This window comes from Dasypus novemcinctus, chromosome 12, assembly GCF_030445035.2.
Source record: "Dasypus novemcinctus isolate mDasNov1 chromosome 12, mDasNov1.1.hap2, whole genome shotgun sequence".
Lineage (NCBI taxonomy): Eukaryota > Metazoa > Chordata > Mammalia > Cingulata > Dasypodidae > Dasypus > Dasypus novemcinctus.
The window spans coordinates 80,368,371-80,395,435 of NC_080684.1; the positions used below are offsets into that span (position 1 = coordinate 80,368,371).

At 33.7% G+C, this 27,065-nt stretch overlaps 1 protein-coding gene across 4 annotated transcripts in view; it reads right to left on the bottom strand.

Annotated features, from left to right (window-relative positions):
- CDK17 (cyclin dependent kinase 17) overlaps positions 1 to 27,065 on the bottom strand; it is a 97,687-nt gene that overhangs the window by 12,495 nt on the left and 58,127 nt on the right. For all 4 annotated transcript variants that reach the window (XM_004464131.4, XM_058308569.1, XM_012527422.3 and 1 more), the window contains 7 exons: positions 25,080 to 25,213; positions 22,792 to 22,917; positions 8,267 to 8,323; positions 7,115 to 7,229; positions 6,399 to 6,493; positions 5,654 to 5,716; positions 3,401 to 3,524 (listed from right to left, as the gene is read on the bottom strand). In XM_004464131.4, the coding sequence (XP_004464188.1) occupies positions 3,401 to 3,524; positions 5,654 to 5,716; positions 6,399 to 6,493; positions 7,115 to 7,229; positions 8,267 to 8,323; positions 22,792 to 22,917; positions 25,080 to 25,213 (714 nt within the window). The remainder of the gene's footprint in view (positions 1 to 3,400; positions 3,525 to 5,653; positions 5,717 to 6,398; positions 6,494 to 7,114; positions 7,230 to 8,266; positions 8,324 to 22,791; positions 22,918 to 25,079; positions 25,214 to 27,065) is intronic.

The window sequence follows — 27,065 nt, forward strand, 5'->3', positions numbered from 1 at the left end:
CCATATCCACCAATTTTTTTATATATATATATATATATATTTGGTGTGAGTCCCCTAGGCAGAGGGAGCCCCACTCATTTTTTTTTTAAGATTTATTTTTTATTTGTTTATCCCCCACCCCCCTTGCCGTTTGCTTGCTGTCTGCTCTCTGTGTCCATTCGCTGCATGTTCTTCTGTGTCTGCTCGTCTCTCTTCGTTGCTTCATCTTGCTGCACCAGTTCTCCACGGGCATGGGTTGTCAGCTCTCCACGGGTGTGGGCCAGCTTGCCTTCACAAGGAGGCCCTGGTAAGCAAACCCTGGGTTTCCCATATGGTAGACAGGAGCCCAGTTGATTGAACCACATCTGCTTCCCGCATATCCACCAATTTTATCTACCTACCTACCTATCTTCTGACCATGTGAAAGCAGGCTGCACATATCATACTCCTTGAACACATAACACTTAACATGAACAATTCCTAAGAACAAGGGATATTACTTACATAATCACCTTAAGTGCAGTTAACCAAGTCCAAGAAATTTAACAATGATATAAAGCTTATATTCTACATTCCAATTTTTTCATATGTTCCAAAACAATGTCCTTTTGAGCTTTTTTCTTCACTATACTTAGTTCCCATCCAAGATCATGTATTGCATGTAACTGCCATTAGCTCTGGTAACATATACTCTCTATCTCTACGAGTTTCCACATTCTCTAATATTTTCTTTGTGATTACCATGTGGCTTAAATTTAACATCCTAAATCTTTAACAGTCCTGGTTGGTTTGATACCTACTTAACTTCAATAGCATATATAAACTATGCTCCTATACCCCTCAGCCTTCCCAATTTGTGACAATTTCTTGTCATAAATTACATATTATACATCAGTTTAAAATCATTGATTTATCATTGCATTTTATGCATTTGCCTTTTATATCCTGTAGGAAGTAAAAAGTGGAGTTACAAATAAAAAATACAATAGTACTGGCATATAAAATTACCCATATCATCATTATCTTTATCAGAGATCATTATTTGTTCATATGGTTTCCAATCAATTATCTAATGTCTTTTCTTTTCAACCCTCATAACTCCCATTAGCATTTCTTATAGGGCCATTCTTGTGGTGATGGTCTCCCTCAGCTTTTGTTTATGTGGGAATCTCTTATTCCCACCCTCATTGTGAAAGACATGTTTGTGGTCAATTTTTTGCTTTCAGACAAAAATGTCTTCCCCTGCCTTTTACCTCCATGGTTTCTGATGAGAAATAGGTACTTAATCTTATTGAGGCTCCCCTCTCTTGTGGCTTCCAGAATTCTATCTTTTATCTTCGGTATTCAATAGTTTCATTTTAACATGGTGTGGTATGGGTCTATTTATTCTGTTTGGAGTTGGCTGAGTCCCTTGGATGTGTATATTCACATCTTTCATTAAATCTGGGGACATTTTCAGCCATTATTTCTTTTTTATTTGTTTTACCCTTTTCTCTTTCTGGGATTCCTACAATGCCTATATTGGTATGCTTGATAGTATCCCACTGGTTACTCAGACTCTGTTCATTTTTCATTTTCTCCTTTTTGCTACTCAGACTGAATGATTTCAATTACCTTGTCTTTAAGTTCACTGATTTTTAATTCTGCTATTGAGCCCCTCACTGGAATTTTTAATTTCCAGTAACTGGTTTTTTCAGCTGTTTGGTTCCTTTTCATAATTTCCATCTCACTAATGATATTTCTCTGTTTTCATCTATTGTTTTCCTGATTTCCTTTAGTTCTTTTTCCATGTTTTCCTTTAGCTCGTTGGGCATACCTAGGACCATTTTTTAAAAGCTTTTGTCTAGAATATCCCAGATCTGATCCTGCTCACTCATGGTTTCTTTGTCTTTCCTTGGTCATTATTTCCTGTTTCTCTGCATGTTTTGTAATTTTTATTGAAACTTGGATATTTTGATATTTTAAGGTGTAATCACTGGAATTTAGATTCTGAGGCTTATGTCCCTAAAGCTTGTATCCAGCTAGTATTATGACAGAGATTTCTTAAATGTCAGGAGATAACCAAAAAAACCCCCTTTCCCAGTCTTTACAGATTGACATTCAGGGTCAGACTGAACTTCTTCAGAGTTTATTCATACAATGAGTTTAGAGAATAGCTCTAAGCCAAAGCACAGCCTCCTTCCTGGTCCTTTCTGTGCATGCAGCTTGTCATGGGTATTTGCTGTTTGGCCCTAGGAATTCCCCCTTTACAAAGAAATGAATATTCCTACTTCCCTAGAAACAGTTTCCTCACCATCTAGGCAGTGCATTATATATCCTACAGGAAGCAATCCCTTGCCCCAGGGAGCCAATTGACTGTTTTCCACAGTATTTGGTAGGAGAGCTCTCTGAGTCACCTTCTACACCAGAGCCAAGTTCTGGGGCAGCAACTTCCTTAGGTCACCTACAAACAAACTGGACCAGACATATACTCTCCTAGTTTGTGCATGAGGTTACTTTGCTCCCTCTGGAGAATTGGGACCAGGGAGCTGTACTCCCAGTGTGGCCAGCTCCACACACAACCGGAGAGGGGATGGAGGGAGGTGCTGGCCAGGGTGCCAGGAGATCCTCCTCACTTTTAAGTGGACTTTTTCTTGATTTGGTGTTTATCCTATTACTGTACTCCTTTTAACTGTTTTCTGGAGCTTTAAAAAAGATGTTTCTTCCATCTTTCCTCCAAGCATCTATAGGGAGACAGAGTCCTGAAGCTTTTCACTCTGCCATCTATGTTATTTTGTAAAGTAAACATTATATTCCATGAAAAAAAGGACTTGTTCAGCCTACACTCAAATAATCATACAAGCAATTTTCTTTGAAATAACTATAATACTTCTGTGGAGAACAAAGGTGTTTATGTATACTTCCCATTTCATCACAGAATACTAAAAAGACATACTCACAGAGGGAGAATTATTAAATTAATAATTATTACTCCTTCATCAAGGATCTTTTTAAAAGTAAGCAGTGCCTTTTCCTTATACATGTGAATGGGTGAAGAATTCAGTGACTTTACTAAGTATAGGTACCAGTAGCTTTACCTCTTATTGCTTTGGGAATATAGTCAAATATTAACATAGTGAAAAGGGGCAAATAATGTCTTAGTATAACTATATTTTATCTTGGAGACCCCTGTAAGGGTCTCAGGACCCCTAGGAGACTATGGACCACACCTTGAAAACAAGGGCTTTTTAGTATTTCCTGCTAATAAACTTATGAGCACAAACATACTCCATCCACCAAGATCCTGTCAAATTACTTACTCTGTTGGTTACGGACAATATTTTTATACCCACATTAAAAATGATGACAAACTGTGACAACGGTTATTCTTTTAAACTTAACCACCCTGGAAATAATTACATATATCTCATACATTCCATACCAAAATCTGCTAGCTTTAATTCTCCTTTTTCATTAATGAGGAGGTTCTGTGGTTTCAAGTCTCGGTGCAACACCTTTCTTCTGTGGCAATATGCCAAACCACGTAGAATTTGGTATAAAAACAGCTACAGAAAAAAATAATTAAGAATTAGTTTTACAGATAAAGAGAAATACTTTGGTTTAAGCATAAGTTAGGGTAAATAGAGAAGAAACTGGCATAGAATAGTAAAGGAAAAATAACAACCACATAATTAGGCACAATGCCTTTTCCTTATGTTATTGTTTTCTGAGTTTTGAAGCTTATCATTCTACTGGAAGCATCGCCCATTTTTTTAGTCTAACAGTATTTATTTTCAGAAATGAAAATACCATGAAATGAAACTTTGTCTTAGTAGCAGTGGTTCATTTGTAACAGGAAAGGATTTAAAAGAAATATATCATCATAAACTAACAGGGCTCCTAAGGCTTATAGTTTGCTTATGAAATTCTGGCAACACAACCAACCAGACAGACAAAAATCTCATCTGGGGTAGTGTCTTTAACATAAAGCATTGGGAATGGTGATAGGAAAATTCTGAGATCCAATGAGAATGGCACTACATAGCTCTGGCAAATTACATGCTATAAAAATAACCTAAACCAGTTTCTATCACCCACCTCCTGCGTACTTTAAGCACGCCTCCTCAGCCTTCAAAATCATCTATGATTTTGTAGAACTCTGAATGACTCTGAGGGAAGTAATTCCTGTAGGGCTAATGGTAGGCTTTTTGTCCCGATATCTGATGGAAAAAGGGATGTGGAACACAGAAGGTCTTTGATTCTTTGGGGCCAGCAAATAAAAAAACAACTCAACTATGGAGGATTCAACTGTGTACCTGAATAAATTTTAAGCAGCAGAGTCTCGGCCCTCTTCATGTTTAAGTATTCTGAAAATTCTGGAATTGCTATTTTCATATATTCACATTACTTTTAATGTTTGGAAAATATGAGGACTATTTAAACAAAAATAAACAAAATGTCATATTTTTTGAATGTAATATTTTAAAAAAATGAAAAAAATTAAAATTAACAAAATGCTTTTTATCTTAAGCCAGCCTTGTAGACCTTGCTTAAAAAAACAAAAATTTCTCAAACCTTTGTTAAATTATGATAATTAAGCACTTTACTTTCTTTCCAAATTATTGTTAATGTGAAAGCAGGGAAAACAAACTAAAGCTCACAAAATGTACATATACAACTGAGATTCACAGAACTTTTCAAAAAGAAATGTAAAAAACGATGAAAATAATCTTCATAGAATATATGTAGAAATAAACTTATATTTAAAGCCCTAATCTAAAATTCTTAGATTATTCATGTGTTCTGAGTAGTCTTTTAGTAACAAATACTGACTCTCCTCTGTACTCACAAAACTTACTATTTTAAAAGATCTAAGTTTCAAGTTACTATCTACAGAACTGGGAATGTCTCAGATTCACAGCTGGGACAACCTATTTCTAGAATAGGTTCTCACAAACTGTTGACTTTGCTAAATTTGGAATATACCACTCAGGTAAAAAAAACAAAAACAAAAAACCCTTCTTTAAAAACACAACTGTATCAAATGCTTTTTTACTCGATTCATTAGTTTATGTAGAGTTTCATCTGGCACTGATATTATGTCAAACTTTTCTGGCACTACTTGCATTTCCAGATACACAGATGAGAAAATAAAATGATTATCTTATTTTTATTTCTGAGATTGGTATGACCAGTCTAGTACTCACAATACCTATACATGTCCCTGCCTTTATTCATTAGATTAGTACCATGAAAAGCTGTTGTTTTTTCAGTAAATAATATTTTTATAGGGGAATTCATTTAAAGGAGGCCTTTTGCAAAACACACTTATCATTTGTATTTATTTTGAACATCTGGATTTTGATATCACAGACTTGTTTTTTTAAAGCAGAATATACTTATGAAGACATTCTATGCCTAAGAAAATCCATGTTATAATGTAAAAGGGAGTGTCAAAAGTATTTTTAAAAAGACAAATTCTACAAAATGATGAAGATGTTAGACAGAAAGGTCTGCTCCTAAGAAATGCTATAATGTAGTTAAACAGAGATTCTGAGAAAATATGTTCTCAATAACCTATTTAAAAGGCCAAATAGAAAATTCTGAAACAAAACAGTTGGGAAGCTGGTACATTTGATTATGTAGTGTTCATCTATGCTTTAAACAAAATTTGAAATTACCCCCTAAAACATACCTTTACATTGTGCATACTCATGATATTTCCACAGTCATCCATGTACTGTTTTAGATCTTTATCCTGAAAAAAACACAGACCTTTTATTATGTGACATAATTTTCAGAATGCATAGCTAATTCACTTAACAGTATTTACTTTTCAGAAGTAAGATGTTTTTCAAGTAAAGATATTGGATGGACACACATTTAATTTAATCAAATCCCAAAATCTAAACAATAATATCTCTCTAGGGACATTAAAAAGTTCAATTTCTTGCTATATATATATATATATTTTTAAAGATTTATTTTATTTATTTCTCTCCCCTTCCCCACCTTGTCTGCTTTCTGTGTCCATTTGCTGTGTGTTCTTCTGTGTCTGCCTGCAATGTCAGGTGGCACTGGGAAACTGCATCTCTCTTCTGTTGTGTCATCTCTTTACTGTTGTGTCGAGAGTGTTAGCACTCTGTGTGTGAGGCGCCACTCCTAAGCAGGCTGTACTTTTTTCATGCGGGGTGACTCTCACTGTGGGACACACTCCTTGCACATGGGGCTCCCCTATGCGGGGGTGCACCTGCATGGCATGGTGCTCCTTGCATATGGCAGGACTGTAGGTAGGCTAGCTCACCACACGGGTCAGGAGGCCCTGGGTATAGAACCCTGGACCCTCCATAAGGATGCTCTATCAGTAGAGCCACATCCACCTCCCTCTTACTATATTTTTAAAAGCAAAATTAAATACTGATTATTTATAAAATACTTACCAGATATTCAAATACCAGTGTCAAAGATTTATCGGTGTGAACAATGTCATGTAATGTAACTATATTTGCATGTTTTAGATCCTTCAATAGTGAAACTGCAAAATAGAAAAGAAAATCAATTATTCAATCTGTGTGGTGGCCAGTCTTTATAAAAGCCTGAATAAGTTTAACATATGATCTGACTGAGTTTAAGACTCTCTTAATTACAACAATGCCCTCCATTATTTTCTTCTGTTTTCCCTAAATGTTAACTTTTGAGACTTTGGGCTTTATTTAGATGTAAAGTGCGAGGTACTTTTTATTTCATCTAAATTGCTAACCAGTTTTCTCAAGCTATCTTCTGAGTAATCCATCTTTTCTTCATAAAATGGCATCATGATATAAACACATTAATTTGTATACATTGATTTATAGTTACCTTTTTCTCCAAGCATCAATATATAACATTTATGTCAAATATTTGTCTTCAACAGTGATTTTTAATGACTTCATAGTACTTCGTTATAAATTCATCAATAATATATTTAACTACATCCTTTCTGTTGGATATCTCAGTTTTAGAAAGTATCCTTAAGGTTTAAATATAACGTCATCTATTATTTCTATATCTGACCTCTTTTGTTTACAAAAATTGAACTCTTTTATGTACCTTTGATTTTAAAATGTTCCAGATAAAATTTCAGAATACATTTTCCTCACAAAAGATGAAATTATACCTTCTCTTATAGCTGTGCAAGGTGCACCCTCTTCATGTTCCAGTCGGATCTCTTTTAATGCCACTAAATTCTCAGTCAATTTACTTCTTCCTTTATATACTGTTGCATATGTACCCTATAAAATATATTTTTGAAAAACACATCCAAAGCATCATAAGCATCTACCTATACAATTTATACAATAAAGAATCCTAACTGAATTTCTAATTTCTAAGCATATGTTGAATTCCATCTTGCAAAAAAAGCTCCACAATGATAAATCTAGGTTGTCCTGGAGTTAAGAGAACTTTCAGTTCCATATGCACAACTTCCATGTTCTTATAACTCTGCAGAACAACCTCGAAAGTATAGAAACATAGGGGGAATATTTTATTTACTCTTATACTATATTTCAGATAAACAACTGAATCAACATCTTTAAATACAAAGATATTTTACCTGCAGTGGTGTGTGGAGATTGGAAGAAATTTACTGAGTAAAGTATTTGACTACTGAAAATATAACCAGTGTATTTTTTCATAATAAAAATTCTACCTATATTCCCAGAATCTTTGTACACACATTCCATTAAAAACAAACTATTCTACAGAAGGTCTCATCTATCTTTGCCCACAATCTCTTAAGCTTACAGTCTGTCTATTAACTAATTCTATTATTATTTTCTTCACCTGTTCTCACCCTGGGAATTAGGCTATTTCAAAATCAGTCAGAACTACTAGCAAGTTAAAGGAAACCAAGGCCTTATCAGCCAAGAAGTTCCTTAACATTCTTTGAGATGTGCTCTTGTCTTTAAAGAATAGTATTTTGATTTTTCACAGGTTTGAATTCATGTTATTTCGCATATGGTAGCACAAAAAGCAGACTGACAGGAACTTAAATAGATGCTTATTTCGCAATCAAGAAAGCACAATACCTTAATACTTCAATGCAAGGCTAATAAAAAACACATTTCCTTTCAAACTGATGGGATAACTTCAAGAACTGGAGGGTCTCCCTACTTCCCCCTTCTATCTGGTTGTTGCCTTTTCCAAATAATAAGCTTTCAGAAAATAATGCATACTTTATTTAGATTGCCAAAAATTGGGGCTTAACAGAGGAATTTAGATAATGAACAAGGAAAAAAATTCTTACTTAAAAAAAGTATTCACTTACCTCTCCAAGTTTTTCCAATTTGATGTAGGTTTCCATTTTCCCAAACCCAATTTCTGACTATAAAGAAAGCAAATTAACATTTTTCTCAAATTCAATTCATCTCTTCCTCAATATCTAAAACACTCTTTTTCTAAAAAGTGTGTTAGAATAGAAAAATCTGATTATAATAAAAATTTTGAATATTTGTCAAGTTTTAAAATATATCTATCTTAGAACATTCAAACGTTCAAAAACATCAGAGTTCAACAATTTTTTACTATCAATCCATCTTAATTTTTATATAGATTGGTTAACATTCTGCCATGAAAAAAAAAACTTAAGACCCTGAACTTATAAAGACACCATAAGCATTTTAAGATACCAAAGAATCTTATGAAAAATGACTTTTTTCTTTTTTAACATAACTGCAAAATAATTTCCCTACATATTGTTCTTCACCAATCCTAAAATTCCCTAGGAAGGCATGCAAGCAACGAAATACTATGTTTCAGGTTTTCCAAACAAAATATGATGGAAAAAAACCCACAAAAAACAAAAAACAAACGTAATGAGGAAGACAGCTGATGGTCACACTTTGCTATGGTACAGAAAATGGCAAACCAGGAAGAAGCAATCCAGGTCTAATTCTGTGGTAAAATGAGTTCTCAAATTCATTGCTTTTAAACCTTGACCTTGTTTGCGTATTTTGTATAGTGTCTATGAATGAGGTAGGTGGAATGTGGAATACAGCTAAATACATAATGCAAAGTCAATTTTAAAAACTAAAATCAAGTAATACAAAACAAAAATTCTAACACAAAAGATTTCAGAAAAGGAAAAAGCAAACATAAGGAAAGTAAGGGACAGAGAACAAAAATAGAAAAAAGGTAAGCAAACAGAAGAGGGAAATAAGAATTTCCTTAAAATTTGCTTTCTGGTACCCCTTTCTAGATACTGATAAAAGCATAATAATCCAGAGAAATAACTCACTTTTTGCTTAGCGTGGTGCTGGTGCCCTTAAATAAAAAGAAGCCAGTGAAAGGCAATAAAGTTCTTTTATATATAACCTAAGTTTACAAAGCTGAATAAATTATGCTAGATCATTAAATACTGTTTTTAGTCAAACTATGGAGGTCCATTTATGCAATTTTTCTAGAGATGTTGAATAAAATGAAAATGATATTTGACCCTGCATCGCTTACCACTTTGAACAATAAGGATAAAATGTCCCAAGTTGAATGACTGAAAGAAGCACAAGTTCCTCAAAAGGTATTTTTATTCTTTTGTTACTGTGACATATGTCATATTAAAAGCCACAGGGAGGGGCAGAGCCAAAATGGTGTCAGAGTAAAGAGCTCCTGGAGACAGCTCCTGAAACAGGGTAGTTGGTGGTCAACCAGAGCTACCAAAAGCACCTTTTGGAGGACCCAGGAGACCAGAGGAGTACCCTGCAACATCCTTGATGGTGTGGAAGGAAGAGACTACCCCTCTGCACAGAGAAATCGTGAGTAGAGCACTCCACGCCACGGAGGTCAGTGCATGTGGTGTGCAAGCCACTTCGGGAGTTATTCTGTGGTTGGAGTTGGAAGTTCCACGTCCCCCAATAGAAATGGGAGGAAAATACGGTGTGGCACTGACTTCAGCTACTGATTAGTGAATTTGGTGGGCTGAAGCAGAATCCTAGGAGCAACTAAATCTTGAGCCATGTCCAGGTCAGAGGTAAGCCGGTGGCTGCCATTCTGACTCTGCCCCAGGCAGGAGAGGAAGCAGCGCTGACTGACAATCAGTGCTTGTATGGACTGGCTTCCTTCCACCCAGGTTGGATTGCAGGTTTAGCCTAAAGCCCAGTCCCACCTCCAGCGGGGAGGAAGCTAGGGGGACCTGCACCACCTCTTTGAGAAGCTGTAAGCCACACCGCAGAGGCTGGTGCCCATCCTACTCTAGGGGTGCAAGCCGCCTCAGGAGCTATTTCATGGCTGGAGCTGGAAGCTCCAGTTCCCACAAGCAGTGGATAAATTCAACAAAATTGAAATTATACAAAGCACTTTCTTTGATCATAAGGGAGTAAGGTTGGAAATCAACAAGTGGCAAATAAAGGGAAAATTCATATATATATGGAGATTAAACAATACACTCTTACGTAATCAGTGGGTCAAAGAAGAAATTTCAAGAGAAATCAGTAAATATCTCAAGACAAATGACAATGAGAATACAACATATCAGAACCTATGGGATGCTGCAAAGGCAGCGTTGAGAGGAAAATTTATAGCCCTCAATGCTTACATTAAAAAAGAAGAAAGAGCTAAAATCAATGACCTACCTATACAGCTGGAGGAATTAGAAAAAGAACAGCAAACTAATCCTCAAGCAAGTAGAAGGAATGAAATAACAAAGATCAGGGCAGAAATAAATGAAGTTGAGAACAGAAAAACAATAGAGAAAATTAACAAAACCAAAAGCTGGTTCTTCGAGAAGATAAACAAAATCGACAAACCCTTAGCTAGACTAAGAAAAAGAGAAGATGAAAATAAATGAAATAAAAAATTAAAAAGGGAACCTTACTACTGACCCCACAGAAATAAGGGAGATCATAAGAGGATACTATGAACAACTTTATGCAAAAAAACTAGGCAATGTAGATGAAATGGAAAACTTCCTAGTAATGTACAATCAACCTACACTGATACTAGAAGAAACAGAAGACCTCAACAAACCAATCACAAGTAAAGAAATTGAAACAGTCATCAAATAGCTCCCTAAAATGAAAAGCCCAGGACCAGACAGTTTCACAGCTGAGTTCTACCACACATTCTAAAAAGATTTAATACCAATCTTACTCAAGCTCTTCCAAAAAATTCAACAAGGAATGCAACCAAAACATTCTATGAAGCCAATACCACCCTAATACCAAACCAGTTAAAGATATTACAAAAAAAGAAAATTACAGACCCATTTTTCTAATGAATACAGATACAAAAATCCTCAATAAAATACTTGCTAACTGAATTCAAGAACACATTAAAAAAATTATCCATCATGATAAAGTGGGTTTTATACCAGGCATGCAAGGCTGGTTCAACACAAGAAAATCAATCAGCATAATACACCACATTAATAAATCAAAGAAGAAAAATCACATGATCTTATCAATTGATGCAGAAAAGGCACGTGACAAAATACAGCATCCTATCTTGCTAAAAATACTACAAAAACTAGGAATTAAAGGAAATTTTCTCAACATGATGAAGGCCATATATGAAAAACCCACAGCTAACATTGTACTCAATGGTGAAAAACTAAAAGCTTTCCCATTGAGATCAGGGACAAGACAAGACTGCCCACTGTCACCACTCTTGTTCAATATAGTGCTAGAGGTTCTAGCTAGAGCAATCAGGCAAGAAAAAGAAATAAAAGGCATCCAAATAGGAAAGGAAGAATTAAAACTTTCACTATGCGCAGATGATATGATTGTATATCTAAAAAAATCCCAAGAAATCTACAACAAAGCTGCTAGAGCTAATAAATTATTTCAGTAGAGTGTCAGGATACAAGATCAATACACAAAAATCACTGGTGTTTCTATACAGTAATAATGCACAATCTGAGGAGAAAGTCAGGAAAAAAATTTCATTTACAATAGCAACTAAAAGAATCAAATATTTAGGAATAAACTTAACCAAGGATGCAAAGCACTAATACTCAGAAAACTATAATGCATTGCTAAAAGAAATCAAAGTAGACCTAAATAATTGGAAGAACATTCCATGCTTATGGATTAGATGACTATCATTAAGATGTCAATTCTACCCAAAGTGATATAGAGATTCAATGCAATCCCAATAAAAATTCCACCAGCATTTTTTAAGCAAATGGAAAACACAATTATCAAATGTATCTGGAAGAGTAAGAGGCCCTGGATAGCCAGAAACATCTTAAAAAGGAAAAGTGAAGTTGGAGGACTCTCACTTCCAGACTTCAAATCATATTACCTAGCTACAGTGGTAAAAACAGCATGGTACTGGCATAAAACGACACACAGACCAAAAGAACCAAACTGATGGTTCAGAAACAGACCCTCACATCTACGGCCAAGTGATTTTTGACAAGCCTGTCAAGACTTCCCTGTTGGTGTAGAACAGTTTATTCAACAAATGATGTTGGGAAAGCTGGATATCCATAGCCAAAAGAAAGAAAGAAAACCCCTACCTCAAACCTTATACAAAAATTAATTCAAAATGGACCAAAGACCTAAATATAAAAGGAAGTACAAGAAAGCTCCTAGAAGAAAATATAGGGAAACATCTTCAAGACCTGGTGGTAGGCGGTGGATTCTTAAACCTTACACCAAAAGCACGAGCAACAAAAGAAAACATGGATAAAGAGGAATTCCTCAAACTTAAACATTTCTGTGATTCAAAGGACTTCATCAAAAAGGTGAAGAAGCAGCCCAGTCAATGGGAGAAAATATTTGGAAACCACTTATCCAAGAAAGGTTTGATTTCCATTCTATATAAAGAGATCATACAACTCAACAATAAAAGCACAAGCAATCCAATTTAAAAATGGGCAAAAGATTTAAATAGACATTTCTCCAAAGAGGAAATATAAATGACCAAAAAGCACATGAAAAAATGTTCCATATCACTAGCTATTAAGGAAATGCAAATTAAAACAACAATGAGATATCATGTAACACCACATAGAATGGCCACTATTAAAAAAAAACAGACAACAATAAGTGCTGGAGAGGATGTGGAGAAACAGGAACACTCCTTCATTGTTGGTTGGAGTGGAAAATGGTGCAGCCTCTGTGGAAGACAGTTTGGCGGTTCCTCAGGAAGCCAAATATAGAACTGCCATATGATCCAGCAATTCCTCTACTAGGAATACATCCAAAAGAACTAAAAACAGAGACACGAACAGACATCTGCACACCAATGTTCATTGTGGCGTTGTTCACAAATGCCAAAAGATGGAAAAAACCCAAGTGTCCATCCACCAAAGAATGGATAAACAAAATGTGGTATATACGTACAATGGAATACTATGCTGCAATAAGAAATGAAATTGGGACATATGTGATAACAGGGATGAGGCTTGAAGACATTATACTAAGCTAAGTAAGCCAGACACAAAAGGACAAATATTGCATGGTCTCATTAATATGAACTAAATACAAATAATAAACACATGGAATTAGAACCTAGAGTATAGGTTATAAGGAGATAAGGGAAGGGTTGAAAAGAACTATGGATGCTTAACGTACATAGAAGTTTTAATTAACTTGACTGTAAAAGTGTGGAGATGGATAGAGTTGATAGTAACATTATATTGAGTAACAACTGGTTTATAAATGGGATTGTGACTGAAAAAGGTAGTCTGGGGAAGTAAATGTCAACAGAAAGAAAGCTAAAGAATAATTTAGGGACTGAATAACACAGTGAAACCAGAGGTGGTTGAGAATTGTGGTTAAGGGGACAAATGCAAGAAAGAACTTCTGTGAGCTAGAGCAGATGTACATCACTATTGCAGGGTGATGGGGATATGGAGAAACATGGGAAAACTACAACTGGGTGACCTACAGACTGTGGTTAACAGCAGTACTATAATATTCTTGCATTAATGCCAAGCTATACTGTGTTGATAATGGAGGTATATGGAAAAAGTGTGCCAAATGTATGCTATGGACCATGACTGGTGGTAACAGTTTGATATTATCTCACAATCTATAACAAAAGTTCCACCAGGGTCTGGAGTTGTATGGGAAATCGACATATCTGTATGATTGTTTTGCAAGTTCACAATATCTGCAACAAAAATACATTAAAAAAAAAATAGTATGGGTTGGGGAGAAAATACACCAAATGTAAGACAAGGAATATAGTTGGAAGTAATATTTTGACGATGCTCTTGCATAGTTTGCAACAAATGTTTCACACCAATGCAAAGATTTGGTGGAGGGGTAATGTATGAGACCCCTGTGTGATGTTATGTATGTTTATTTTGCAAGTTCACAATCTTTACTATACACTTATTGTTTATGTGTGTTCATGTATGAATGATATACTTCAATTTAAAAAAAAAAAGCCATATGGAGGGAGTGGGTGTAGCTCAGTGGTTCAGAGCCTGCTTCCCATGTATAAGGTCCCAGGTTCAAAACTTATACTTCCTTAAGAAAGAAAAAAAAAAAGCACTATTTGGAGAATTGCATATCCAACACTACTTGCTATGATTTTGCTAAAGAAATAAAAACTTTGGTCACAGGTGTTATTATTGAATGACTAGAGATCATCTGCTTCTTTTTGTATTGCATGACTTTTTCTATACACGATTTTTTTCACAAAAAATGGAAAAATTAAGTTTTGGAATAAGCACACACCATCTATTGTCATTAATAACTATGGAGAATAGCAAAGTTAAACTATAATAGATAATATTTTCCAAATACAATCGAAGTAGGGAAAATGTGGCAAACTTACTTTCTGATACATGATCGCTTGATTCTAAATAAAGTTTTAGTTTATGTTTCACATACATATTTTCTTAAATAAATAAATACCTTTTAAAAAGGCTAATTTGGGAAGCAGACTTGGCCCAATGGATAGGACGTCCGCCTACCACGTGGGAGGTCTGCGGTTCAAACCCCGGACTTCCTTGACCCGTGTGGAGCTGGTCCCTGCGCAGTGCTGATGTGCGCAAGGAGTGCCCTGCCACGTCCCCCGCGTAGGGGAGCCCCACGTGCAAGGAGTGCGCCCCGTAAGGAGAGCCGCCCAGTGCAAAAGAAAGTGCAGCGTGCCCAAGAATGGCACCACACACACACACACGGAGAGCTGACACAACAAGATGACGCAACAAAAAGAAACAGTTTCCCGGTGCCACTGATAAGGATAGAAGCAGTCACGGAAAAACACACAGGGAATGGACACAGAGAGCAGACACCTGGGTGGGGGGGAGGAAGGGGAGAGAAATAAATAAAAAACAAATCTTTAAAAATACCCAAAAATCAAAAAACAAAAACAAAAAAATTGAAATAAATAAATAAAAAGGATAATTTGACAAAGTCACAAGAATAATGATACCGTGCATGTATTTTCTCAAACTACCTGGAATTCAGGTGCTTAAATTCGCAAATATGGGACTATTGCAATTTTGCCATGATTTTTAAGTCTTAGGTCATATCTTTTATGGAGGGAAAAAACTATACTAAGAATGGAAAGAAGCCAGTATGAACAAAAGAATAACCCCTAAAAATGAAAATGTCATAATTCATAATAATGGGAAGAACATGGGAAAATATGACTGTATAATTGGAACTTTTTCTTTTTAGCAGTAAGCAAATTTTCTTAATAATCTCTTTATTGTGAGTGAAGTATGCCCTGAAGACATCAAATACACTTTTGTGGCTGACAAAAATGCTTGCCATAAAGAGTATGCAGATGGACTACAAATTAAAGACTGTAGAGATAAAAATGTTATAGATTATTGTACTATATGAGATAAAGTATATAACGGTTATAAAAAATTTAATATAAACATTTTTCAGACAGTGAAATTTACTAACATTGTAAGAATATTCTGAAAGTCTATTCTTAAAAAAGGAGAATACTGTAGTATAATGATGAAATTAAATTTAAATTTGAATAATCAGTCTATAAAATAAACAGTGCTACTGAAGTCTACCCATGCCGGCAGACAGAGAATTCAGACAAAAGGCATAGTTAAGTAAGTAAACCATCTATCATAACCTAGTTCAATGAGTAAAGTACACTCTCCTACTCCCTGATTTAATAATTTCCAAACTTAAGGATTTAATAATTAATTACATCCAAACGTTACCTACTGGATCTTTAAATGGAACTTTTACAAAATTTTCCTTGCATTTTATATGCTGAACACGACAAGATTAACAATAGATATAATGACTAGCTTGTTGACATACTCTCCTACAGAAATTATTCAGAGGACAAAGGACAAAGCCATTGTTCAACATTTACCAAACCCAATGATAGGTGGCTAGGGATACAGCAAAGAAGACAGAAATGATTCCTGCTTTCATGAACTCACAATCTAGAGTGGGCTCCATCTTAGATTATTTTGGAATATTTTAAAAGTTTGAAAGCTTTATATAAACAGAAATAACAGCTAAATAAGTGGCACAATAAGCTTCATATTTTAATAAAGTCCCTTAATTTAACCTAATTATGCTTTCTAGACAAATAAAGGTAATTTTTTTTCTGATACTTCACTGTTCCAAGAGAATACCTGATTTATTGACAGTCCCTAGTAAATTCCTGTTCAGATGACTCTCTTTCAGCATAACCTTATAGAAATTTAAAAACAAACAAAAAAATCTTAATTTGTAACAACTTTCCTATAATTCAGTAACTTGTAACTGGTATCAAGAGCTACGGAGACATCTTAACTTTGCATTTGTTTATCACCGTTATAAAGCTGTGCTAAAAACATGCTGGCAATGCAGTTTTAATTGAGCTTCAAAACAAATGAAATATGTGAAGAGATTCTATAAATGTCTTTGTAGAAGTGTGTGTGTATATATAAAGGACTGGGGCCATAGAGAAGTTTTTAAACATCCATTTCTCTCTTGAGAATTACTGGGTTACTGTTATTGATTAAAAATGTGTTTTATCCTTTAGATACGTTGAGGTCGGGATGCAGAGGCAGAGAGGCAGAAAAGAGATTGAGTATCTCTATTCTACTCATTTTGTCTTACAAAAATTATCATCCTGACACTACCTTAACCCTGTATATATCAGTATTAAATTAAGTTATAGGTGGACCTCAAACCTAACTTCCACACTCCATAATGTATTTATTATTTCTAAGAGACTTGATACCCTATTCTCTCACCTACTGCTAGAAATAAGAAAGGACTACAAATGATCTCTCCTGATAAAGACATGAATGAGGGAATCTAACTCTTATTGTTTAAAAAGGAACAGACTCTTAAAACGTACATCGCTTGTAATTATGAGACAAATTTTCATACATACATACATATATATATACACACACACACACACTTTCATTTTATTATAGTTGCATTTAACCTTCTCTCATAACATCCGCTGGGTGTGTCATGATTTTAAATGTAACAAAGCCCTAGTGAATACTGACTATATCTGCACGTGGTCTTTTCTCTTAGTCTAAATTTTAACTAAATAATTGAAATTCTTTTCACATTTAGAGTTAGAACATTTCTTATCAACTATAAATGAATAAGAAAGCACACTTAACCAATCCAACAACCAATATTTTTTAATATGAGATATGGCAACTAAATATAATGTGGCATCTGGATGTGTTCCTGGGACAAGAAAAGGACATTAGCAAAAAACTAATGAAAGAGACAGTGCGGAGTTTAGCAAACAGTAGTGAACCAATGTCAGTTCCTTAGTTGTGACAAATGTATAAAGTAGTATAAGACATTAACAATGGGGAAAATGGACTATGTATTATATAGGACATCTTTCTACATCTCTACAATTATTCTGCAAATCTAAAAACTATTCTAGGGAGCTGATGTGGCTCAGTGGTAAAGTGCTGGCTTCCCAAATAAGAGGACCTGGGTTCAATCCCTAGTTCTGGAACCTCAAAAACAAAACAAACAAATAAAAATTACTCTAAAATAAAAGGTCTATTTAAATAAGTTAATGGAAGGATTGAGTTGAGAGGGAGACTGCTATAGTATATGAGCGTATAGAGATATAAGGTATTCTAAGTATCCCAAGAAGATGGGACAGAAGGACAACTTCTCAATATTAAAAGAAGGAAAGAACAGAATGGCTATAAGTGATAGTACAGTACTGAGGGTCCATTTGAGGCTGATGATCATGAATTTCTAGTAGTGTCAGTCACCCCTAATGTATGCCTTTCTCCAACATAAATAAATTCTGTGACTTGTTTCTTAGATCCTACTCAATGGAAGCTTTTATGTTATTTTAACTACTTATTACATATTACTACTTGAAAATAGAAAAACAACATAAGTTTAGACTTTTAGAAAGACAAGGCTAAAATTTTATATTTGAGTTTCTTGAAAAAAATGTTTAGATAAATAAAAATATATTATCTATGGAGATCTCCAGTCACTTTCGAATATAAACTTTTTTGATAAATACAGATTTCTACTTTGAAGAAGTTTTCTAAAGCATTTCAAAAGAAAATGTGTTTGGTAAGGTAATGAATATGAAAAGGTAATGAATAATGGAATCAATGGAAACCAAAACACAGTTGGCCTAATTAATCTGAAATCTGTAGGTCATTTTAGAGTCAAAAAACTGGAGAGGTTGGGAGGAACACCCAACCACAACAAAAAACTTCAATCATAAAACATTCATTAGAGGGCACTGTTTTCCTTAATTTCATACAGACTGCGAAACACAGCTCTTTAATGATAACTTTAAGAATTACATGGAGATTAAATCATACTTTTAGTCTCGCTCTAAACATTTAATAACTCCACATCTTATCATCCTTGATAAAAATTGATAGGCAAGGAATATTTTAACTGGACAAAAGAAAAAATAATTCCAATAAAAATGTCTTAAGAAGTAATCCAAAAATATGATCTTAAAGTTATACTAAAATCAAGTTGCTATTACACTTTTACTATATTACGTATTAGTGAATATCAAATAACAATTCTTTAGATTAACTAACCAAAATAGAGGTTTTGGTGAATAAAAATATCCATGATATGAAAAATATCCTATTTTTATATATCCTATCCTGATAGTAACATCAGAGTCATCATCAAAAAGCTTCTACCTCAGATACAACTTCCAGCTAGGAAAAGATCTGTTTATGTATTTAATCCTAGGATCTATATTCTAGGGTCTATATTCTATTTTCCATTTCCACCATAATTGACTTGGTCATCCCTCATTTTTAATAAATTCCTAATTCATCTCCTTGTCACTAATCTTTCTCTCCTCTGACTCAATGTTTACACCTTTCCTAAAGATACTGTTATGAAACAAAAATATGATCATGTTGGCCCTTGTTAAAATAAATACCTTTGATATCCTCCCACCACTTCAGATGAAGTCCAGACTCCTTGGCCTTGGTCCTCTGAAGCATTTTCAGTCTGGATCCACCCTATTCTTTCCAGCCCTATTTTTTATATTAATACACATTTATCTTTTACATCAGTTATAATTTCCCCAATAAAACATTTACATTCATACCTCTGGATTTTAATACACGAAACTTTCCCTTCTTAGAACACCCTTTTACACAATGTCAGCCTAACAAATTCCTATCCAGCCTCTTTTATTGTCCCACAGTACTTTGTATGTACCTCTACTACAGGACTATAGTAATTCTACTATACTGTATTTATTTCTTACATGTCTCCTTGTCTAAAGCTTTAAATCCTTGAAAGCAGAGTCTATTTGGGATAGAAGAGCACAGATTTGGGAACAGCTCTAAATTCAAATCCAAGCCATGCCAACTATTAACTATGTGACATTAAACAATTTACCAAAACCATAGAAGAAAAAGAAAATATGAATAATCAAATATTAAAGAAACTGAACTATTCCTAAAAACATTAACTGTAAGTTATAAATTAAACTCATTAAAGTCTCTCACTAATATAGATGTGAAAATTCAAGATGCCAATCCAAAAGTGGCAGATGATTTGATCATTTTTATTGAAAATCAAAATTCTTATAGACAGCTATTAGACTTAGCACATGAATATAACAAGGTTGTTCAATAAAGGTCATTATGAAAAATAAACTATATTTCATGTCATCATCAAAAATTATAGTGAAATTTTAAGAATGATATAATTTAAAATACCATTAAAAAGCAAAAAGGTTTAAAAGATGTATAAGCCTTTACACTAAAGACTACATAATATTACTGAGAGAAATCAAAGGAGATTCCTCTCAAATGGAAGAGTTACACATGGGATGAAGACTTGATATTGCAAAGCAATAATTCTAAGTTGATGAAATAGATGTAAATACAACCCAATCAAAGTACCATGTGGTGCTTTTGTGGAAATAAAAAATCTACTCCTAAAATTTACAAAGAAATGGAAAAGGCCAAGAACAGTCATGACAATCTTAAAGAAGAAAAGATAGAAGATTTAAACCATCAGATATTAAGACCTATTATAAAGTTCTAAAAAATAAGGTGTGGTATTGGTAAAAAAAAAAAAAAAAAAAGAACTGAGTAACAGAAAAAATAGAGTCCAATAAAAAAAATCCTTGCATTTGTAATGACCTGATTGTATGTCAAAGGTGACACTGGAAAAGAGAAAGTTGTCCTTTCAATAAATGGTACTGGGTCAACTGCTATATACCAGAAGATGTTTCCAAGATATATAACTGACAAAGGGCCTTTATCCAGAATGTATAAAGAATTCCCATAAATCAATAAGAAAAAAGACATACAATCCAATAGAAAATAGGTAAAAGACTTGAAAAGTTCCTTCACTAAAGAGGCTATTTAAATGGTTAATAAACATATAAAAGGGTGTTCAACTCAGCCACCAGGGATGCAAAATAAAACCATGATGAGATACCAGTACACACTCACCAGGAAAGTTAAAATACAAATTTTAAAAAGGCAACAGTATCAAGAATTGGCAAGAGGAGCAAGAAGAACTATCATACATTTCTGACAGGAGTGTAAACTGGTACAATCCCTTTGGAAAACTGTTTGACAGTATCTAAGTAAGCTGAACATACACAGAGCATATTATCCAACAATTCTTCTCCTAACACCCAACAGAAATGATTACACATGTTAACCAAAAGACATGTACAAGAATAGGGATAGAAGTACTATTTGAAAGCCAAAAACTGATAACCCCAATGCTTAACAACAGGGGGGATAAAGTATAGTACATTCATACAATGGAATACTCTGCAATAATGAGAACAAACGAAATACAATAACATGGATGAAACTCACAAAAACAATGAGGAAAAGAAGCCAACTGTAAAAAGAACATGTATTGTATATATTTTGGCATACATACTGTATTAGACAGATAATTTATATAAATACATATCTGTATAAAATGCATTTTAATGTATTTATATACCACAATTATGTAAAGTTCAAAAAGTTTAATAATAGAAAAGAATATTAAAAAAGCATTTTTAAAATAAATAAGAATGTGTATATGAATGAGGATAAAAAGTCTTTCCAGATATTAAAACATACTATAAAAATAATATCTAAATGTGTGACACATGGGTAAAACTAAACTATGGCATTAGAAGGGAGGGATAATGGCTACAGTTGATGAAGTAGGAGGAGAGTGAATAGAAAAGTGGCAGGAGTATTTAATGGTTCCAAAATTTTGGGAATGTTCTTTTAACAACTGGAGTACTGGTTATATAGGTATGTTAATGTTGCAAAGTTCAATGAGCTATACAATTATGGTTTGCACACTTTTTTGTCTATCTAGTATAAATTAATAAATGTTTAAATATCTAGTATATATTCTGTACATTTAGCATCTATCAATAAAATTTACCCCAAAAATATATGTTTAAACACTTAAAGGTGAAAAATTATCAAATTCAGAAGGCAATGTAATAAAATTTACTTATTTGAGAGTTAAATATAAAAATTAACTTAAAGGGAAACAATCCAAGTGTCCATCAACAGATGAACGGATAAACAAAATGTGATATATATACAATGCAATATTATTCAGCCATAAAAAGGAATGAAATCTTGATGCATGTGACAACATGGATGAACCCTGAAGACATTATGCTGAGTTAAATAAGCCAGACATAAAAGGAGAAATATTGTATAATGTCACTGACATGAACTAATTATAATAAGCAAACTCAGAGAGTTAGAATCTAGAATATAGGTTACTAGGGGATAGACTTAGTTTAGAGAATAGGGAGTTGATGCTTATTTGTACAAAATTTCTATTTATGTCAATTGTATGGGTTTGGAAATGGATGGTGGTGATGGTTGCACATTACTGTGAGTATAATTAACAGCACTGACTTATATAGATGAATATAGTTAAAAGGGGAAACTTTAGGTTGTTCATGTTACTAGAATAAAAAAAAAGATAAAGCAAAGGACTGAATAACACAGTGAACTCTACTGCAGATAACTGACAATAGTTTAAGTAAAAATACAAAAATTTTCTTTCATGAATTGTAATAAATGTGTGAAACTAATAAAAGGTGTTAATAATAGGGTGATATACAGAAAAAAAATACACCTAATGTAAACCATGGATGATAGCTAATAGCACTATTTTAATAATTTTTTATCAACTATAACAAAGGTAACTACTGCCAAAAAATATTAGTACAATTATAAAAAAGTGCTATCATCAATTGCAACAACTGTTCCACACCAATGAAAAGTGTTGGGGGGGGTAAGTGGGAATCCTGTATTTTATGCATGATTGCTCTGTAAACCCACAACTTCTCTAATAAAAACAACTGTTTCTTAATTAACTAAAAATGTTTATACCTAGAAAATCAAATAAGCAGATTTCATGGTATAGGTAGAGGGGACTAAAAACTTACTAAGGAAGCTCTACGAGATCGTCGGCTCATTGGCTGATCAAATGGTGGACTGTTTATCTGCAACTTCTCGAGATATCCATCAGGTATTCTGATATCTGCAGGCAGTGATAACCGCTTATTTAAATCCTGAAAAAATAGATTTATACATAATTACAAATAGAAACGAAAAGGCATTTGTCTTTTGAATTTATGGGATCTCTCATTATTAAGTGACAAGTAACTGAAAAGTGTTACTGCAGTTACAAAGTTAACTATGTTGATTATATGTAATATACAGAATGCAAAAATATTTACTAAAAGCAAAGGCATGTAATACAAAAACAGTCCTCTCCAACCCAGTTATTTCTGAGTTCTTCTCTTGGTAAATCCAACTTCTAATTTACTTTGACATTATTATACCATACAGCAGGAATAAGTAAAAACTACCAAAAAACACAGTTTAAATAACTAAGCAAAGAGATACTGTAACATTTTGTATGCAATGCAGTGAAAAGAGAATTGAAATACTTTATTCTTGAGTCACTGTTATGTCAATGGAAAGAAGTAAAAGGTATTTCTATTTCATTATACTGAGCTGGGATAAACATGAAAGGCAACCTTACCCATATCACCACTTCAAGAAATATAAATCCTATAAAAAGAATTCCCTCCCATTCATAATAGTAATCAAATAATTAAACATAATAGAGATGTATAGGAACAGTATAAATACTTACTGAGCAATATAAGACAAGTATAGAAACATACCATGTTCCCTAATGGTAGGACTAAATATTGAAAACACTAGTTCTCCTCATATTAGTTTTATATTTTACATAACCCTAAACAAATCCCACTATCATTATTCTTGGAATGAAACAAAATGTCTAAAATCTATCTAGAAAAATAAATAGGAAAACATTATCAAAGAACATTCTAAAATGAATAAGAGTATATGTGTGTACAAAGGGGGGAATTCTTCCCAGATATTAAAATTTGCTATTAAAAGATTAAAAGAAAATAATCAGGAAGCGGATGTCACTCAATTGATCAGGCTCCCATCTACCATATGGGAGGCCCTGAGTTCACTTCCCAGGGCCTCCTTGTAAAGGCAAGCCGGCCTGCGCTGGGGGAGAGCTGACAGCCCGCGCCAGGGTAGAGCTGGCACAGCAAGATGACACAACAAAGGGAGACAAGCAGACACAGAAGAAAGTGCAGCGAATGGACACAGAGAGCAGACAGCAAGCAAGCGGCAAGGGGGGGTATAAATAAAAATACATCTTTAAAAACAACAACAACAAAAACAAAAAAAAATCACCTGGGGGTGGGGGGAGAGAAACAAGAAGAGTTCAATAAAAGAATGAGAAAGTCCAGATATAGACTCTAATTAAATGAAACTTTTAAACATGATAAAGAAAATTACAACCACGGTATGAAGAATAAAGAATATTAGTTTTATTGTTTATCATTATTGTGACATAATTAATACACAGTGGTAAGAACTCATCTCAAGAGTTGAAATGTTAATTTATCATTTAGAAAACTGATTATTTTCCATAACTGAGTAAGAATCAAATTTTAATTATGAAAATGCAATCATTCAATAGGACAGATTCTCTGATCATCACAGACCCAACTTAGGAGTACTGGAAAAATAACAATACTTGTCTTTCAAAACACGTTCAATTTTTTTTTTGAGAAGAGAATTTACAGCATAGACTGAAATGATAACGAAATGGTGACATTCATAATCAACTTCTATTCTTGAGGTTTTATTATAACATTAAAAAGGAAAAGGAAATGAACTTTCATTTTTTACATGGAGAAATAAGTTACATGGGTTATAGGGATAAATAGGTAACAATGATTCAGAGAAAATTATACTCATTTTTAAAACAAGGTGGGGGGGAAGTGGTGTTTATTTTTACATTTTAAAATCTGAAGTAAAACCAATATGAAATACCCAGATGAATCTCCAAAATAGAATTAAAATCTTACATTCTGAAAAGATTTTGCTAATACAGCATTCTAGACTTTTGCAGTTTTTAAAATTCGTATTTTCTTTATAGAGAACCTAAATTGTATTTTATAGAATATAAACAAACATAATTAATGTATTCTTGCCTTGGGACAGCTGATAATTAGAAAAAAAGTAAGTATTTACAGACTACAATTCATTAATACAAAGAAACATCTCTCTTGGAAGTGTTATTTGCCTTCATGGGCATTTACTCTAGTTGATATATAATGTGTTTATTTAAACACACAAACACACACATACATATGCATATTTATTTTTAAATGCTTACTTCAATTGAGATCCGTCTATGTATACGATTTCTCAGACAAACACCTGTAGGGGACTGGACTTCATCAGATGATGTCCCAGAAGCTTGGTCACTCTCACCATCTGATCCCATTTTTAGATTCTCATGAACAATATCTGTATCAGAAAACAAAACATTTACCTTAAAAAAAAAACGTATATATCTTACTAACCACATAATTTATTATGACTTCACATAAGATCTAGACAGTTGACATGTAAAAATCATAGCATAGAAGAGTCTTTTATCTTTTACATTCTGGGTGTCATAAATGTGCAGTTAAAAGATCAAAATATAATGCACGTGTCTTACAACAGTAGTAGGAAATCCTTCCACACAAGATTATGAAAAACTATGGGAAAAACACTGGCATTTAAGTAATTATCAAGAGTTGAATAAAAAAGCAGACTGAAGATAATATTTGAGGATTATTTAGTCAATTCTTCATTTTACCAGATCTGAGAACTAAGATCTTAAGAGGTCAAATACATTTTTTTAAGGAGGCACTAGGAACTAAACCCAGGACATTGTACATGAGATGCAGGCACTCAACCACTGAGCTATACCAGCTCTCAGTCAAATAACTTTTTAGAAGCAGAACTGGAATAGAAATCTAGTCTTTTCTGACTCTTATTTAGTTAGTTTAGTATTCCTTCTACTAAATAATGTACCATTGCTTCTACACACCAATTGGCATCAGTTGTTTGAATATTCTTTGAAAAAATTTTAAGCTGTTAATGCTTTTTTCTCCCCACTCCAAAGTGTTAAAAAAATTCCTAACAATTAACAAACTTGTATACTTGTAGGTGCTAATATGTTTGCATTTGTGACTCATTCTCTAATTCATCTAATAATAGTACACCAGAAACAAATGCTAGATTTATAACAGATCTCTTGTCACTATTTCTCTGTATATGTTATATACAAGTATTCATTCCCCAAAGCATCATGTTGTTTCATGTTGCAGTACTTTAAAACACTCTCTTTCTATCCATAAGAGATGCCCTTCCTCATTTTTTATCAGCCTGGCAAACTCATTCTTTAAAACTATGCTGTGTATCATCACTTCATGAAGCGTTTTCTAATCTTAGACACAGGTGCTTTGTGCATGTACCTGCTGTAGTAAAGAGCATGTTTTGGTCCATGTGATTCTACACTGCATTATGAAATCCTTGGGGGCAGGACCTAGCTTTTTTTTTTTAAATTAAGTGAAGTATATCACTCATACATGAACATATAATAACAGTAAGTATATAGTAATAGTTGAGAACTTACACAACAAACATATATAACATCATACAGGGCTCTCATACTTCACCCTATTACTAATACCTTGCATTGCTGTTAAACATTTTTAACTCATGTTAAAGAGCATCCTCAACATATTACTACTAACCAAGGTATTTTTCCCCCAACCCACCCTATTATTATTATTTTTATATCATTTATACGTGAACATAAGCAGTCAGTATACAGTAAATGTTGTGAACTTACAAAGGAAACATGCAAAACATCATATAGGAATCCCATACATCAACCCTCCACTAACACCTTGCATTGTCCAGAGACATTTGCTACAAAGCATGAAAAAATATTGTCAAAATCCTACTACTAATGATAGTCCTTATCTTAAATTTGGTGTATTTTTCCCCCAACCCACCCTATTAATATTTTCATGACAGAAGTTGTAAACTACAGAATTCCCAAACACCACCCCTCTATCAACACACCACAACGTGGTGGAACATTGTTAGAAATTATGAGATAATATCATCCAATTATTACCAGATCCATAGCATACATTTGGCACATATTTTCCATATTCCCCCATTATCTATACAGTACATTTTTGGCATAGATGAAATATTACATTATTACTGTTAACCACAGTACATAAGTCACTCCAGTTGTATTTTTCCCATGCTTCTCCACATTCCCACAAGCCTGCAATAGCGATGGACATGTGCT